The 15,851-nt window shown below is 57.5% G+C and overlaps 2 protein-coding genes across 7 annotated transcripts; one reads left to right on the top strand and one right to left on the bottom strand.

Moving 5' to 3' along the window:
* Nucleotides 1-77: 77 nt before the first annotated feature.
* On the top strand, nucleotides 78-2,740 carry Cisd3 (CDGSH iron sulfur domain 3). The gene is made up of 3 exons (XM_021646829.2): nucleotides 78-344; nucleotides 636-755; nucleotides 2,379-2,740. The coding sequence occupies exons 1-3, from the start codon at nucleotides 231-233 to the stop codon at nucleotides 2,556-2,558; spliced, it is 414 nt and encodes a 137-aa protein (XP_021502504.2). The 5' UTR covers nucleotides 78-230; the 3' UTR covers nucleotides 2,559-2,740.
* A 1,130-nt stretch (nucleotides 2,741-3,870) lies between these two features.
* Nucleotides 3,871-14,547, bottom strand: Pcgf2 (polycomb group ring finger 2). 6 transcript variants are annotated; one of them, XM_060386829.1, is made up of 10 exons: nucleotides 14,527-14,547; nucleotides 7,348-7,499; nucleotides 6,760-6,856; nucleotides 6,526-6,581; nucleotides 6,344-6,394; nucleotides 5,993-6,101; nucleotides 5,821-5,875; nucleotides 5,635-5,730; nucleotides 4,961-5,041; nucleotides 3,871-4,445 (listed from the first exon to the last, which is right to left on the bottom strand). In XM_060386829.1, exons 2-10 carry the CDS (start codon nucleotides 7,457-7,459, stop codon nucleotides 4,074-4,076), a joined length of 1,029 nt encoding a protein of 342 aa, XP_060242812.1. In that variant the 5' UTR covers nucleotides 7,460-7,499; nucleotides 14,527-14,547; the 3' UTR covers nucleotides 3,871-4,073. The 6 variants fall into 6 exon arrangements, with proteins under 6 accessions (XP_060242812.1, XP_060242811.1, XP_060242809.1 ...); XM_060386828.1 differs by lacking the exon at nucleotides 14,527-14,547 and adding an exon at nucleotides 13,755-13,773; XM_060386826.1 differs by lacking the exon at nucleotides 14,527-14,547 and adding an exon at nucleotides 13,529-13,704.
* Between the last annotated feature and the right edge of the window lie 1,304 nt (nucleotides 14,548-15,851).

Raw genomic sequence — 15,851 nt, 5'->3', positions numbered from 1 at the left:
CGGTGTCAGGGTGAGCGTCCCCTCTTTGATGACCCTGAGCCGTTCGGCCCCGCCTCCCCGAGGTCAGACTCCACCCCTTGGCCGTGCGTCCCCTCCGGGCAGTCTTTTTCCTGAGGGAGCGGGCCCCAAGTGGATGCCAAGATCCGCCAGGCCTCTTCCGTGACCCTTTCCCCAACCCTGTGCTTGCTCCCACGCCCCCTTGGCCTGTGGTCTTTTTTTTTTTTTCCCTGATGGGCTTCCGTCGTCTTCCCTTCTCCCCTGATTTTATTTTTCTGTTTCCAAATCACATCTGCCTGTCTGCCTCTTCGAAGCTGTGCCAGAGGCGGGACATCTCCTCTTGGTTGGTGAGTACAGCTCACTTCCTTCTCTCATCACACAAGTCCCATCAACTCCCTAGACCTCAAGAGCTACATCAAAGACAGCAGCGACAGGGACACCCCTGTTCCTAGCAGGCTCTAAGGAAAGTTTGGTAGACCAGGGGCCTGAAGGCAAGGAGCCAGGCTTCTGGGATGAGGCACGGACAGCTACCTGATAGGCCAGCACCTTGGGTTTGAAGAAAGTAACCGGACCCCGCGGACCTAAGGTACATCCAAGGCTTGGGATGACTGTGAGCCTTTCATCTTCCCTGGCCGTAGGCCCGATGGTTCCCCAAAGAACCAGCAAAGCCCGTGGTGGCTCAGAAAACACCTATCAAGTTGGAGCTGGTTGCCGGGAAAACCTATAGATGGTGTGTGTGTGGACGAAGCAAGAGTCAGGTACGTTATTCCTGTTACCCCTCACTTACTTAGCTGTGACACTGTTCTGTAGTCACAGGGCCCTGAACTAGCCTCCTCCTAGAGGCTAAGCAGGGTTGGGCCTCCTGAGAAGCGGAAGGTGGTCCCTCGCCAACTGCCAAGATCCACTGCAAATAACTGCACTGTAGCTGGCTCCATTTCTTGCAGTCTCTTCTCCGAGAGGTCCTGCACCTCAGGGCACCAAGGACCGGTGTGTCCGTCCTCTCCTTCCTCCCTGCAGGCAGCATCCTCTGCCCATGTGCCAGGCCTTGGACCCACCGCAGGAAAGATTCCACCCAGCCTTCCCTGAAGCCCCTCCCCGGGTCTTTTCACCTGGGATGTGGAGTTTCCTGTTTGCCCACTGCCCTCGGAGGCCACCCCAGCCATTCAGGAGCCCGCCCTGTAACAGGAGCTCTGCCCCTCTTTCCTTCTGGAGAACCCTTCGCTGTTCCCCATGCCGTGTGGTTGGCAAGAGAAACCCAGGTCCCGAGGCTGACTCTGTTGTGGCCTTTGAACAGATATTCCAGAGGGTGGGGCTGTTTCACGGGCATGCCAGCAGCCCGTAGGTGCTCATGTGCGTTCCATGCCCTCTGGGCAGGGTGCTGGTTTGGGCCAGTCCACTCCTCTCTTCCAACTCTGCCCCAAACAAGGCCTCCCCTCTTTGGGCCCCGGTCTCCATCATCCTCTGCTCTGAAGGGTTCTCAAGAGAGACTTGGTGCTTACATTAAAGATACCGCTCCAGGCAGCCAGGTGGTTGCAGACACCCCCCTGCCTGTTGCTTGCCAGGCAAGCCTGACCCCACCCTGGAAAGGCACTGGGTTGCCGGGCTCTTTCCCACTGCCATGAGCCAATGGGGATTCACTCAAGCTATTAAAAAAACAAAACAAAACAAATAAAACTACCAGAAACAAAAACTGAGGGTGAGGGAGGAGCTATGGCTCAGTGGATGGAACTTTAGTCTAACCCCAGCAATGAATAAACAGGGCGTGGCGACACACATCCGGAGTTCTAGCACTTGGAAGGTGGAGGCAGAAGGCTAGGAGTTCAAGGTAGGCCTGGGTCGGACGAGGACTTGGCTGACAAGATGCTGCCTGGGTAAAGGCTCTTGCCACACAACCTCACTGACTTGTGATCCCCAGGGCGCGCACGGTGAAAGGAGAAAAACAGCTCCCCACAGGTTGTTCTATGACGTGTGTTTGTGTGTGCATACACACTAAACTTAAAAAGTCAAACAATGTAAAGTCTCGACCTGCCTGGCAGTGGTAGCGCATGCATTTGATCCCAGCACTAGGGAGGCAGAAGCAGGCAGACCTCTGTGAGTTCAAGGCCTGCCTGGTCTACAAAGCGAGTTCCAGGACAGCCACGGCCGCACAGAGAAACCCTTTAGCGTTAGGCATGAACATTGCCTCTAGTGTTTTTAGTTCCCCTTGAAAATTGCCCTGGCCTTCTGGGTCTCCCAAAGGTGAACAATGAGAAGCAGAGTGACATTATTTCCCTCATGATAACCTTCCTGTGACACCCCCCCCCCCATTGCAGGGCTAGGGAAAAGGACTGCCACGTCAGCCCTTTTCCCACCCCGTTCTGACTTCTCTCTTTCTTCACCAGCCCTTCTGTGATGGCTCCCACTTCTTCCAGCGCACCGGCCTTTCCCCACTTAAGTTCAAGGCCCAAGAGACCCGGACAGTGTCCCTGTGTACCTGCAAGGCCACTCAGCGACCCCCGTACTGCGATGGCACCCACAAGAGCGAGCAGGTGCAGAAGGCAGAACTGGGCTCCCCACTCTGAGGGCTACCGTGGCCCCTGGCCTCCTACAGGCTTCCCTTCTGTGAAGGCAGTGGGGCAGAGCGATGGATCACGGCTGTTTTTGTCAGCCTGAAAAATCCTGCATTCTCCTGTCGGGCAGCTGGGAACAGGCCCTGCTTCAGTACCTGGCAAAGCTGTCATTAAACAATGAGGCCCACCCTCTACCTGTCCCTGTGGTCACTGGCAGGTATCTGGTGTCCAAAGGTGGGACAGTTCAGATGAGCTCCAGCTGGCACGGTAAGGCTGGGGAGCCCCCAGCCCTCTCTTCCCTCTGCCCCAAAGAATGACAGGCTCAAGAGAGTATGCAGTGTTTATTACAAAGCCAAGAGATACAAATGACCCGGGACAGGAGGGTACAGGACCTCAGACTCAGGACATGGTGCAAACAGACCCCCCATGGGCTCAGAACCTCACATACCCTGGCCTCCTCCCCCCTCCCCCTAGAGCTATGTACACTTGAGGAAAACCAGGCAAGCGAGGTCTGCCCTAATGAGGTGATCCATCGGGCAGAATTGGGGCTGGCCTACACTTTTATTTCCTTGTGCTTCTGATGCCTCTGTCCTGTCCCTGCCCGGCCTCAGTTGGGGACGAGGAAGGCTGGCGGCTTTCTGGCAGAGCTGGAGTCTGTGCTTGCCTGGGGTTCCCCCCCAACCCCAACTCTCCACTCTAGGACCCCCCTCCCCCAGTCCTGTTAGTGTGGGTTCCTGGGTCAGGGCAGGAGGAAATGAAGTGGTCACAATGCCAAAGTCACACATGGACTTCGCAGGGCCTGGGGTCTCTCCATAGCCGGACTCTTCTCTTCCATAAGGTAAAGGATGCAAAGGCCACCCATGGCGGGTGTGGGAGGAAGGGAACGGGGAAAGGCAGAACTGTCTAGTCTTTGCACAAGGTTTCCACTGTCGGAGGAGGTGAGGGAAATGCCTTCTCCAAGGCCTCTTGATCCTCACAGGCAGAGGACAAACTGCACTTGTAAAAGGCACTGTCTTAGCAAGTCTCCGGACATTCAGTAATAGGGGGCTTGGACAGGGACGGGGAGCAGTCGAGATGGATCCCCTATCTAGTCAGCTAGGGCTAAGGGGACCCCACATGCCTTCTGCCCCGGGAGGTGGAAGGGACACATAGAGGGCATTAGTATTTCCAATGTCCCCCCCCCAAGACTACCAGGTAACCCCAGAAGAGCAGAGCAACCTACAGACGACCCCTAGACCCTAACACCCCAACACACACACACACACAAACACACACACTCACACACACAGTTTGTTTCCTGTGGCATTTAAATTAATCTGGTTGGTCCATAGAAAATAAGTATGTATATTTGGTTTTTCCTATGTACATATATATATTTATATAGATAGATAGATTTATTTATAAAACCCACCTCCCACTCTGAAGATGGGAGGAGCCAGGGAAAGTCAAAGGTGGAAAAAGGGGGCCCAGAAAAAGTAAAAAGGAGGGGAAAGGTGGCTGCTGAAGGAGAGGGTCCCTTTCCTCAAGTTAAGGGGGGCAAGGGGCTCCGTTAACAGTCATCTTGCGCCCCCTGCTGGTGGAGGATGGCGTTTGCAGGCAGTTCGAAGTGCCCCCATTGGTGGCTGTGGTGGTCCCACTGGCAGTCGAAGGTGGAGTGGGGGAGGTAGGGTGGGTGGCTGGGGGGCCGTGGGAGCTGGGGGAGCCATGGGATGGGGTCGCAGGGCTGGGCAAGGAGGAGGAGGTGGCCGGAAGGGTGGCAGGGCTGGGAGCCTTGTCGCTGACTGACTCACACTCTGATGCCCCGCTGGTGTTGGTGCCCTCGGAGGGGGTGGGCACTGTGGGCAGAGTGAGCCGCTTGCAGGCTGGCTGGACACGGTACTTGAGGGGGAGAGGCCCATTCTGTGGTGAGAAGGGAGAGGCCAATGGCAGCGGTGAGAAAAGAGGGCGACAGGAGACAGACCAACCAGCCCTCCCAACCCACCCCTACCCTCGTCCCTACACTCAACCAGGACCCAAACGGGAGCAAGGGGAAAATCTGAGCCTGGAAGAGGAGAGGCCCCGCAGAGCAGAGTGAAGAGCCACAGAGAGACAGGCCCAGTTAAAAGAGACTGGGGCGGGCACAGGAGGCAGGTGTGTGTACGGAAGACCATGGGATACCGAAGGGACCATACCCCACTGTGGGCACCCCTGCCGCTAACCCCAAATCTGGGTGGTGATAACCAGGCTATCAGCAAGCCATATGTGGTAGATAGGTAGGTCAGCAATCTCAACACCCAGAAGGCCGAGGCAGGAGACCCTGTCTCGGGGTGGGGGTGGGGAATGGCCTAGAGCTGACCTAAGAGGGTGTCTCGTGTCGTCGTGGTCCGGGAGGGCCTTGGACTGCCCCCCGCCCTGTGCCACCCGCTCAGACTCACCCTCCGCCAGGGGTAGATGTAGGCGATGTCCATGAGGGTGTAGTATTCCTTCAGGGGTTCGTCTTCATAGAGAATCTCCACCTGGAGGCATGGAGTGATACCATGGGGCCCGGCAGCTGCACCCCCCGGCCGCCAGGCCTGGGAGTCTTGGGGGTTGGAGGTGAGCAATGAAAGGTGGACTGCTGGGGGCCTTACTGTAGGTGTGACTTCCAGAACTGTCCCAAGCCCCCACACTGCTGATGGGGAGAGGGGAGGCTTCTCTTTTGGTCTCCTGGGCCTGGGCCTCTAAGGGAACCTCAGAAGCAGCTTTGATACCACCATCTGTGCCCCCGAGCTGGCTGGTCACTGCAACAATGCTTACTGTCTCCCTAAGCGTAGGCTAAGGGAAGCCTTCACGGGAGCTTGTCAAAGAAGCAGGCTCAGGCGCCATCAGGGCCCACCAACGGATCCTGTGTTCCATGGGGTTTGCCAGTCTGTGCCCCAGAGTTCCCGGGCCCTATGGAAGGCCTGGCATTCTTTGCACGCACACTTCCCTGGTCCTCCTAAGCAGCTGGCCTAGGTGACCCCAGTTCCTGCAGGCCCAGCCGTGTTAACTGTGATGGTGGGGATGCCCGCCGATCAGACACATGGACAGACTTCGACGTCAGGGACAGCACAGGCATTCATTCATTCACCTTGTACTTGCTGGGCACATCCATCTTGTTTCGGAGGAACTTGGCGAGGTGCATAACGGTCATGGCTGCCGGGCATCGAAGGAACCGAACCCCCGTCTGCGGGGGAAGAGGTACCGGTGAGGAGGCCCGTCCCACTGCACTCTCTCTCAGCCCTCAGCTCACTCCTGGCCAGGCCCCGAGACTCACCTTCTCCTTATCCCCATCCCCATTTTCCACGAGGCTCTTCTTCTCCTCTTGGTCCCTGGAGGAAGAGGTAAGAAGAAGTTGAAGATCTCGGGGTTGCTGGATCAGGCGCGCTCGTCTGACGGGGTCTTGGAGCATGGGCCAGGGTGGGAGAACAGGCCTCGGTCCAACTTGCCTGACTCCTTCGTAGAACTCGATGGAAAGACTGACAATCTCATCATCGCCCAGAACCCCCTTCTCCTGCTCTAGGACCTCGCCGCGGTCCTCGTTGGAGCCGTTGGGGACTGCAGAGGGAGACAGCTCAGAGGGGTTGGTCAAAGAGAGAGCAAGGGAAGAGCTAGGGAATCGGGGGGTGGGTGGCTCAGAGGCTGAGCCCTGTACCCTCTGGACGGCACTGTCTGGCAGCGAGGCCCATTGGAGGTGCCAGGGCCGGTGGGGGCCAGAGCTGGTGACACTCAACCCGCACAGCTGCGGCAGCCCTGGGCACTCGGCAACATGCTTGTGGGGTTAGAGCAGACACACTCACCCTCCGTCAGGGGGTAGGCCGCGTAGAAGTCCCGTCGCCGCTTCATCTCATCTAAAGGAAGGAGGCAGGGATGAGCGGGCAACAGCTGGGAAACGCGGTGGGGGTGGGGGAGCGGGCAGGACAACACGGGGTGGGGGAGCGGGCAGGACAACACGGGGTGGGGGTGGGGGGGGTCGTGATACCTTTAAAAAGCCCAGGCACCAGCTTGTAGACAATGTCCTGGAGGGTTTTGTCTGATCTAGGAAAGAACGTATGTGAACGTTAGCAGCCACGGTACCTTCATCTCTCTACAGGGATCGGCTCTGTACCCCTTCTTCAGACCCAGCACCCAGGCATGCAGGTTCCCAGGCCGGTGTTTCTTAGCTTATGTCAAGCCGGAAGCTGCTGGGAGGCAGGGTAAGGGGACAGAAACCCACCTGATGCTCAGCAGTGGTCGCGTTTTATGGACCTGGACATCACACATGGGACAGTATTTGTTGGTCTCCAAGTAGCGCACGATGCAGGTTTTGCAGACTTGGGGAGTGGACAGAGAGAGGACAGTCAGAGGACCTGCCCAGGCCTGTGCTTACAGTCAGCCTTCTCTTCACACCATGACCCAGTGGCTCAGGATTGTGCCCAGGCCCCACGTGGCAACGTGAACTCACACATCTGGGCTGTTGTGCCTTGTCCAGCCTTAGGGGAGGAAGTGCCTGTCGCTCTAACGGGATGGTGTCCTACCTAACACACAAGGTGCTCTTAGTCCCAGAGCTCTTGTAACCAACCTGACATGGAAAACGAGTGGCTCCTGAATCTACAGGGGTCAGACTTCAGCCAGAAATAGCAGAGAAAGTGGGGGTTTCTGATGCCGTCCCCGGAATGAGCTTCTGGGCCCAGGACTACCCCCCCCCGTCCCTTCTTGCCAGTGCCACAGTGATCCAAGGCCTGCCCTCCAGGGCAATGGGGGATTGTCTCCTAGTTTCCCTAGGCAGTGTCCCCAAGCTGAACATCCCCCGTACCCAACTCACAGGAATGTAAGCACTCCACAATGGTGGTGGCGTCGATGAAATAGCCCCCACAGAGGGCACACATGAGGTGAGGGTTGAGCTCCGTGATTTTAATCCGGGTGGTCCGATGCATGATGCCGGGTCAGGCCTGAGGAGACGTGGGGAGCGTCAGCCTGGGAAACAGAAATGGGATCAGAAACCCAGCCACCCTCAGCCGCCTCCCCACACTGCTTCCCCCACTCCCCACCCCTGAGCCCAAAGCCCCCTTTCCCTTCTGTTTCAGATGTGGAAATGGGTACTTATTTGAGGCTGGCTGCCTGTGGCCCTCCCTATCAGTGTTCGCTGGGTGCTGGGGGCTCAGGAGGCTTCTGCAACCTAGACAGACAAGGTAGTAGGCCATCTCGGAAGCAGTGGGGAAGGCCGAAGGTAGACCGTAAGAAGCACTACCCGACTCTTGAAGATGGGTAATGGAGGGCAGGAAAGGGCAAGGGCCTTTAAAGTTCTCCCTGGGACCTGTGGGCCTGTGAGAGAACTTAGCAGGGATAGATAGGTCCAGCCAAACCTGGTGACCCACGTGGTGGAAGGAGAGAAGAGAGCAATGCCTGCAAGCTGTCCTTTGACTCTTTGCATACAGATGTATACACACACACACACACACACACAGAAAATAAACATAATAAAAAAATCTTAGCAATATTCCTGATTCCAACCCGTATCCATTCAAGTGGTCAAATATTTACCACTTGGTAAGAACTATGAAAAACAGTCCAGACACCTCAACTCCTAGACCAAAATGAAGAATCAATGATCGCAGCTCCACCAATGAGAAATTCTTCATTGGGGGGACCTTCCTACAAGACAGTAGGACAGGGGCCCACCACCTGTGTCCCCGCTCAGGCCTCAGAACGCTCCCCCACTGTCTCTGGACACAGACCCTCTGGCTCCCCGGCCAAACCTGAGGCTCGTTTTCATATGTTCTAAGTTATAAAGAAGAGGCTGCGGGCCTAGCTTGGCACTGGACTCTATAGGTAGTCCAAGGGCCTGAGGAAAAAAAAAAAAAAAAAAAAAGGAAGGAAGGAAGGAAAGAAAGAAAGAAAGAAAACCTTTTACTGTCCTGTGGCAGGAACCGCCCGATGCTGACACCTGGTCTCCCAATGGCCTCTTCAATGTGCATGGTCTAGGAACTTCCTTTCATGAACATACAGAATTGCTTCGTGTGCCCCTCTGATCCCATGTGCCAACCTGGCGACCTTTGTCACCCGTTGACAAGCTGTCAATCAACAAACCACAGGCTCCTCTCGACAAAACCAGGCGGAGTGTCCTCTGTTCCCAGCATCTGACCAGGCCCTACTAGACCTAGGTCAGTTCAAAGCCGGCTCTGGTGCTGGACTGAAGGGGGCTGATCTCTCTCCTCTCTCCCAGAACAAGAGTCCAGGAGCCTTGAGGGGCTGGCGAAGCCCCAAATGCTCCTTTACAACACACACCGTTTTCTCTTTTCCAGAAGGATTTCTAAAGCTACCGCACAGGGTTTTCTAGGACAAGAAATTCACAGCCAGGATCAGCAGTTTCTATAGAGACCCCAGGATGAGCCTGGCCGGGACCCAAACAGCCAATAAAGGCCCAGGGCACCTGGCCAGGAGCTGGGATAGATGGAGAGACACAAAGGCCACACTTGGGACAGACACCAAGTCTCAGAGAAGAGATGAACAAGCCAGCCAGACATGGCCCAGAGACCAGGCTGTGTGGCGGCCACCCTTGACCTTCAAACCTGGCCAGGAGAGTTCCTGCCCTGTATGTGGTCTTAGCTGGTCCTCCTTCACAATTTCAAAGAGGCTGCTGGCTACTCGACTGTTTAGTCGTTTCCATGGTAACACAGTCTCTGGCAAGGAGCCCAAATATTATTACAACCATCCAGAGGATAGAACAAACTCCAAGCGGCTGTCTCTCTGAGCGGGCGGAATAGCCACCGAGTGTACGTGCTGTCGAGGCTTCCAAAGGTGCTTCGTGGGGCCGCTTTGCCTCGTGTGTGTCTGTGCCCAGAGACACACAGAGACAGAAGCAAACTGTACTAGAACAGGATCCCGCCTCGGAATCCAGGCTGCTAGGGTAACACACATGCAACACACACGCGAATATATGTACACGTCACACTGCCTTGGCTACTTTGCTCACACTCTTCATCTGCAAAGAGATACAGGAAGCTCCCGCTCAGTCCATGGTTTTTTGGGGGTGTCCTACAAGAGCAGCCTCCAGGTCCCTTTCTAAGCTCAGGGCAGTAAGGGAAGAAGAAGCTATGGATCCTCTGGGGGCAGAGAGCCTCCCGGTTACCCTTCCTCATCCCTAGGGGCCTCAGAGAACCACCGCTGGGGCTGGGGGTGGGGAGAAGCACTGATTGGCTCCTCACCTGATTGCCATGGTTACCTGCAGGGCCTTGTCAGCAGGTGCCAAGAGTAGCAGTAAACAGGAGCTCCCAGTCCCCTGAGCATCCCCTCCCCATCTCCCTGCCCGGGATCAGGACCTGTGTTCCTTCCTCCCTGATGCTGGGGGCTGTGGTGCTGGGGAGAGGGGAGAATGGGGGGGAGAGAAGGAAAAGGAAGGATGGAGCACTTCACTAAGGAGGGGACAGCTGGAAGAGACAAAGAAAGACCTGTGGAAGAAAAAGTGAAAGACACAGGTCCTAAGAGGCAGAAAGGGGGGGCCGAGGCCATCTGGAACTGACCTCAGTGGGGTCAGCTACATCCCCTCGTCCCAAGTCTTCACTGAAGTCCTGGTTTCTGTTTTCTCTGGCTCTAGCTCCTGGCTCCCAGGGGCCCCAGGCAGGAAAGGGGCTTGGTCAATACCTAGCACCCAGTCCCTTGCCATTTGAGCTCATCTGTCTCTCCCCACACTCCCATCCCACAGCTCACAGACATCTCACACCTCTCCCGTGAGCCAGACTTCCTCTTCTCCTGTAGGTGTTGGGTCTCGGACACCGCAGAGGGCCCGGCCACTACCAGGGGCACCAGCTACAGCCCTCTCTGCCTTGCCTGTGCACCAAATCAAATCAAGCCCCAGGCCTTGAGAGAGGTCATTCAAGGTCACATCCTGGCCGAGGTGGACGTGATCTTTGAAAGTGTGCTGGGCAGCCTTCTCATTTTACAGACGAAAAACCCTCGGATGTGACTTGTCCAAGGTCACTCGGCGAAGCGGGCGAAGCTCTGACAAGTGCCTGCCTGCCTCCTGTTCTAATGTTAAAGTGACACGCTGACACCCAGGTGGCTCTCCTTACTCAGCTGAAGAGCTGAGCTGTGGGTGGAAGGGTGGACCGCAGTGGCTTAGAAGGGCAGGAAGCCCGTACTGTGGGGCCTGCTGAAAGGGAGGCAGAAGCTAATTGATGCTTTATAGCTCCTCCACAGGATAGATGGGGAAACTGAGGCACCTCGAAAGAGAGCCAGAGCGCAGTGTGTAGACAGACAGGACTTTCTGACCCAACTAGGCAAACCTCATGTGTTACAGGCCAGAGGGTTCTGCCCTAGGGGACCCTGAATCTCTCGTCCTTTCCTAACCTTTGACAGCCCTCAGTATGGAAAAAGGCTGGAAGTCTCCCCCACCCACCACTCAGTTCCCGAAGACAAAATAAAAAAATAATAACCACAAACAAAGAATGAACACAGGGCAACGGGGCAAGAAACACATAGCCCGAGCCAGACACGCCCCCTCCATCTCTTACACTCAAGGCACCCAGGGCCAGATAAGCGCGGTCACACACAAGCCAGACAGACACTTGGCCAGACACACACACCGCCTCATACACAGCTAGCCTGGAGCCAGGCTTCCACTCCACAGATGTAGAAACCATTCCCACCGGCCCCAACCCATCGCTGCCTGAAACCAGAGCCCCCAACATTAACCTCCTATGAACCCATGGTCCTCTCAGGGTAAATGATAATTTAAGTCTTCCAGCAACAAAGGCAGTTCAGGCCCCGACTCCACTCTGGGGCCAGAGGGTGGAGGGCTACAGTTGGCATCTGACCTATATAATGTGTAACCTCTTCCACTTCAGGCTCTCTCCATTGCCGTGACAACAGCTCCATCAACCGAGATCACTCAGGGAGTCACTTTCCCTGCCCCCCCTCACCTCCCAACACTTCCAACTATTGAACAGGATCAGGAGACAGCCAGACTGGATTCTGGAGTCTGCCCGTTTCCTGTCTCATTCCAAACACAGTTCTAAGTGTGCAAGCCCCAACCTCAAACCAGGGGAACCCCTGGGAAAACCTCTCCACCAAAGCCCTGAAACAGAGCTGGCTTTATGCTTCTCCGATTACAGTAATAACACCTTGAAGCAGAGATGTTTGCGTGTGTGTGGGGGGGGGGGAGGACGTCAGGAGTTTCGGGAACAGCACAACTGTCCAGAGCCGGAGGCCCAGGACTGTGAGAGCTGGCTAAAAAAAAGCCCCTCCCTCGGTGACAGGGAGACCAAGAGAGACTGAGGCAGCATGGGGGATGGCGGGAGCAAGGTTGGGGGCTACGAGAGACAAAGACGCAGGGAAAACTCGAGATAACACCTGTACGTACTTAAGCATTTAAATTCACACATACATACATACCCTCATCCTCGCTCAAGCCAACCAGAGCAATTTCGGGTGGAGGTGGGGCAGGGGGCTTGCCTAGACGCCCCTGGGAGACAGACAGGGCGCGGGCTGTCTGCAGGCCCAGGGTTCCCCAGCTCTCAGAGCTAGCAGCGGCAGGGCCCAGGGAGGAACGAGGAGCCGCCTCCCCTTTCGACCCCGGCGGCAGAAGGGCCAGCTCATCAGAACCCTTGGCCACTCCTGATGAAAGGATAGAGCACGCACAATCTCCCCTCGCTTCCATTCCACCCCCTCCACCTGTGCCACCCCCGAGCCCAGGTCAAAGGGATCAGGCACCCCAGCGACCGACTGGCCACTCCCTCCTTCCCTAGAGCCAAACTTTGGTGGGGCCCCAGGAGGGACGTAGGGGAAAAGCTCGGCCGAGGTGGTTCAGGGAGGGGGCGGGGCGCCTCGCACCGGGACGAAAGGAACCTCTGGGGGAGGTGCCCAAGATCCGGACCCCAGGAGTTAGGGCGCCCTCCCCCGGCCTCGCAGCCACCAGAAAGCCAAGTCCCCTTCCTCCGGGCCTCAAGTCCTCGCGCGCCTACCACGTCCACTGCCCCCTCGAGAGGCGACCCTTGCCCGACTCGAAGGGGGGCTGATCGGCCGGAGCCACAGTCTGCCCCAGCTTGTGGAGACACTGGGGAGGTGGGGGGGGGGGGCGAGACTCGCCCTGGCGGGTGTCCCCAAAGCCCTCGTGGCCGCCCGGACCCTCCCCCTCGATACCTCGCAAGCAGGGTCTTAGCGGGGGGGCTGCCGCACAAAGAGGAGGTGGTCGAGGGAGACGCCAAATCGTTAAGAGGGGGAATGCACTTCGGCCATCTTGGAAGGGAGGAAAGGGGAGAAAAAAGAGAGAGAGAGGGGGACCGGGAAAGGGAGAAAGAGAGCCGGCGGGCCGGGCGAGCTTGGACAGCGGCTGGCGGGGCGGGAAGGGGACGCGAGTGGCAGGCCAGGCCGGGGCTCCCGGCTTTCACGGGGGTCTGCGGGGAAAGGTGAACGAACGGGCCCCGGTCGCCAGCCCCAGACGCTTACGGGGTTAGCAAGCAGGCGAGCGCGAGTCGGCGTCCGCTTACCTGGCTTCGGGGTCCGGTGGGTCTCGGGGAGGGGGGGATGGGAGGAAGGGGGGGAAGGGAGGGGAGGGGGGCCACAGCCCTGTCGCTCGCTCGGTCGGCGGGAGGGGAGAACCCTATGGTAAGAAAGGAGTTTGTAAGAGCAGCTTGGGGTGGGAGGGAAAGTGGGGAGGGGAGGGAACGAGAGGGGAGGGGAGGGGCCGCGGGGGGGGGGAAACGACAAAATGGCTTTTTTCCTCCAGACAAGAGTAGGTCCCGCCCACTACTCACCCACGTGACCTCATTCCTTCAGGATGTTTGCAGAGAGGGAAAGAGGAGGGGGTGAGGCTAGCTCGGCTGCTCCCCACGGCTTCGCACGGGGCTTCCCCCAAGCCGAGGCGAGCCCACCTCTTAGCTAAAACAGATGCCTTGGACGCGGAGGGAGGAGAGGTCCCGCCGTGTTAGCTCCCGTAGTGAACCCTCCTCCTCCTCCTCCTCAAATAAGTGTGTGCCCTCTCCCCCCGACCCTGCGATCCCTCCTACCCTAGCTGGGGAGCTTGGAAAATGGTGAGATGCAGACTGGGCGGAAATGGGTCTCGCCGCCACCGAACGGCGCTTGGCGGGGGACGCGGCGCCGCCGCGGGCCACGGGTCCGAGGGAGGGTTCGCCCACTCCGGCTGGCATTCCCTGGAGATTGCCGGGTGCGTGTGTGTGCCCGGGAGCGTGCCCTCCCCGCCCCCTCTCCCCCCCCGGCTCGGGGACGTCGCACCTCGCGGGGAAGCGCACGGTGGCCGCCGCGGGGCTTGGCTGTGGCCGGGGCTGGCGCGCACTCCTGCGTGCTCGGGCGGAGAAGAATGGAACGCAGTCCGGGGCGGGGAGAGCAGACCGAGACGCGAACTCGGGCGCCGGGCCAGACGCACAATAACGAGGCGAATTCGACAGGGAGGCCCCGGGCGCCGTAGGAAGCGAGGAGCCGGGAGGGGACGCGCGCCTTTTCGCCGCCGGTGCGCCTCCCTCGCCTCCGCGGAGCCGGAGCCAGCCCCCTCCAGTGGTCTTCCTCGGCTCCAGCCAGCTCGCGCTCCGGCCCCGGCCAGGGTGGGAAGGAGAGGCAGAAGAGACGGCGCCGAGGAAGCGAATCGATTCTGCGTTGCCACAAGAACCGTGGGGCCCTCATTAGGGCGCTCGATTTCGCTGATTCGTTACTTGTGATTTATTGGAGTGGCCACTGTGACTGTCCCTCCCAAGAGCTGGATCACCCGGCCTGAAATGCCTTTAATCAGCTGGACGGTGGGTCGGATCGAGTTGGGAACGAATCTTGGTCGAGCCCTGCCTCCCCTCGTCCCGAACCCAAAAGTAGCCCCGAAGTTGGGAGCCCCAGACTGAGTGCTCTCATACACTGGCCGGCTTATCAGGAGCCCTGTGGACGCTGGCCGCCCGGTGACCCCAACGAGCCGAATGAGGGTGGAGGGGAAGGGCAGCAGATTTCCGCTTTGACTGGGTTGTCCGAGAGAGAGCGGGAGAGCCCCGGGAGGACCGGTCACCTGCTTCCCAGCTGAGCACCACGAGCTCGCAGGCTATTGTGGAGAGGGGGCTCGAGTTAGACGCGCCCACTATCATCAGGGCTAGTGTGTCCCGGCATCTTCAGCGCTGCGAACACAAGTGCTCGGCACGAGGGGTTCCGCCACAGAGATCCCGTCTCTGCCATTTTTTTTCACTAGAAGACCCCCCCGAACTAGAGAATCCGGAAGGGGCGTTGCAGAAATCTCGGTCTCGGCAAACACAGGCACCCGGGAAGGGCTGTGTCTGGCTAACTTGCTTTTTGTGGGTGGGAATCCATTTGCTCCTCAAACAACTATTAAGTGCCAGTCCTGAGTAAACCGCTGGAGAGTAGGAGCACGCTGAAGACGCACTGCCCGCTAAAACTCCAATAAATCATCTGTGCTGGGATATGGCTCGCTTCTCTCTGGCTTATCAGGGACCCTGCTGACTCGACTCTCCCAACGTCGCCAGTTCTCTGGTCTTTCAGTCGTTATTCTATTAATCACCTACAGGCACCTGGCATAAAACTATTGCTTTGGGCATGGCAGGTGGGCTGGGCTTTGACATAAAGCAGGACCGGTGAGGGCAATCCTGAAAAGGTCCTTCTCCGTTGGTGTTTGAGGCCAGGTGGTCCTCTAGGCTTGTGCACGTTGAGCGTGCAAACATCGGAGAGAGAGAGTTGAGAGGGTACTTCCTTTGAGCCAAATGCCTAGCGAACTGATGGAAAGAGCCCCTCACACAGTCTTCTCCAGGAAAGTCGAGCTCCTGCAATGCACCTCTGCAAACGTAGAGACTGTACCTCCTCCATGTCGGTAGCCTACCCTGTCCTGTAGCCCTATCAGTCATAAACCAGAGGTTCCCAGAGGGCAGGAACCTAGGAAGTCAAGGCAAGGACTATTTCCAGCGGATTACTAGGAGCTATGCAAGGATACGATCCCCTTTAAAATGGTGACAAAGGTTGGGGATTGTGGTTCCTCCTTGCTTGTGTGCAGTTTTACCTCTGTCCTTTACACCTTTCCCTCCTGCAAACCTTAACCTTTGGCGATCTCTGCATCTGTTTCCCCATACTCCTCAGCGCCTCTCCTTTCCTCTCTCTCTCTCTTTTTCCAGAGGAGGGAATCTTGCCCTGCTCCCCTACTTAGGTTCCCTCTTATGCCTTTCTCCGTAGATCACAGCCTCCTCTTTCACCTTTCTCTTTTATCCCTCCCTTTGTCCCTGCGGTTTCTTCCCTGCTTCCACCGCGGCAGATGCCCTCTTTCAAATTCGTACCGTCCACTAAAGCAGACAATGGAAAGCTGTCCGAACATCCACAGCAAAATTCAGTCTT

This window comes from Meriones unguiculatus, chromosome 7 (genome assembly GCF_030254825.1).
Source record: "Meriones unguiculatus strain TT.TT164.6M chromosome 7, Bangor_MerUng_6.1, whole genome shotgun sequence".
Lineage (NCBI taxonomy): Eukaryota > Metazoa > Chordata > Mammalia > Rodentia > Muridae > Meriones > Meriones unguiculatus.
The sequence above is the reverse complement of the archived record's forward strand: the minus strand, read 5'-3'. Positions and strand labels throughout refer to the sequence as shown.

What these genes read in the sequence shown, in the direction of transcription:
- Cisd3 (XM_021646829.2), top strand. Translation starts at nt 231, where the DNA reads ATGGGCTTCCGTCGTCTTCCCTTCTCCCCTGATTTTATTTTTCTGTTT. An exon ending in GGGACATCTCCTCTTGGTTG is followed by an intron (nt 345 to 635) that starts GTGAGTACAGCT and finishes CCCTGGCCGTAG; the next exon opens with GCCCGATGGTTCCCCAAAGA. An exon ending in GTGGACGAAGCAAGAGTCAG is followed by an intron (nt 756 to 2,378) that starts GTACGTTATTCC and finishes TTTCTTCACCAG; the next exon opens with CCCTTCTGTGATGGCTCCCA.
- Pcgf2 (XM_060386829.1), bottom strand. Translation starts at nt 7,459, where the DNA reads ATGCATCGGACCACCCGGATTAAAATCACGGAGCTCAACCCTCACCTC. An exon ending in GGTGCCTGGGCTTTTTAAAG is followed by an intron (nt 6,395 to 6,525) that starts GTATCACGACCC and finishes TCCTTCCTTTAG; the next exon opens with ATGAGATGAAGCGGCGACGG. An exon ending in GGCCTACCCCCTGACGGAGG is followed by an intron (nt 6,102 to 6,343) that starts GTGAGTGTGTCT and finishes CTCCCTCTGCAG; the next exon opens with TCCCCAACGGCTCCAACGAG.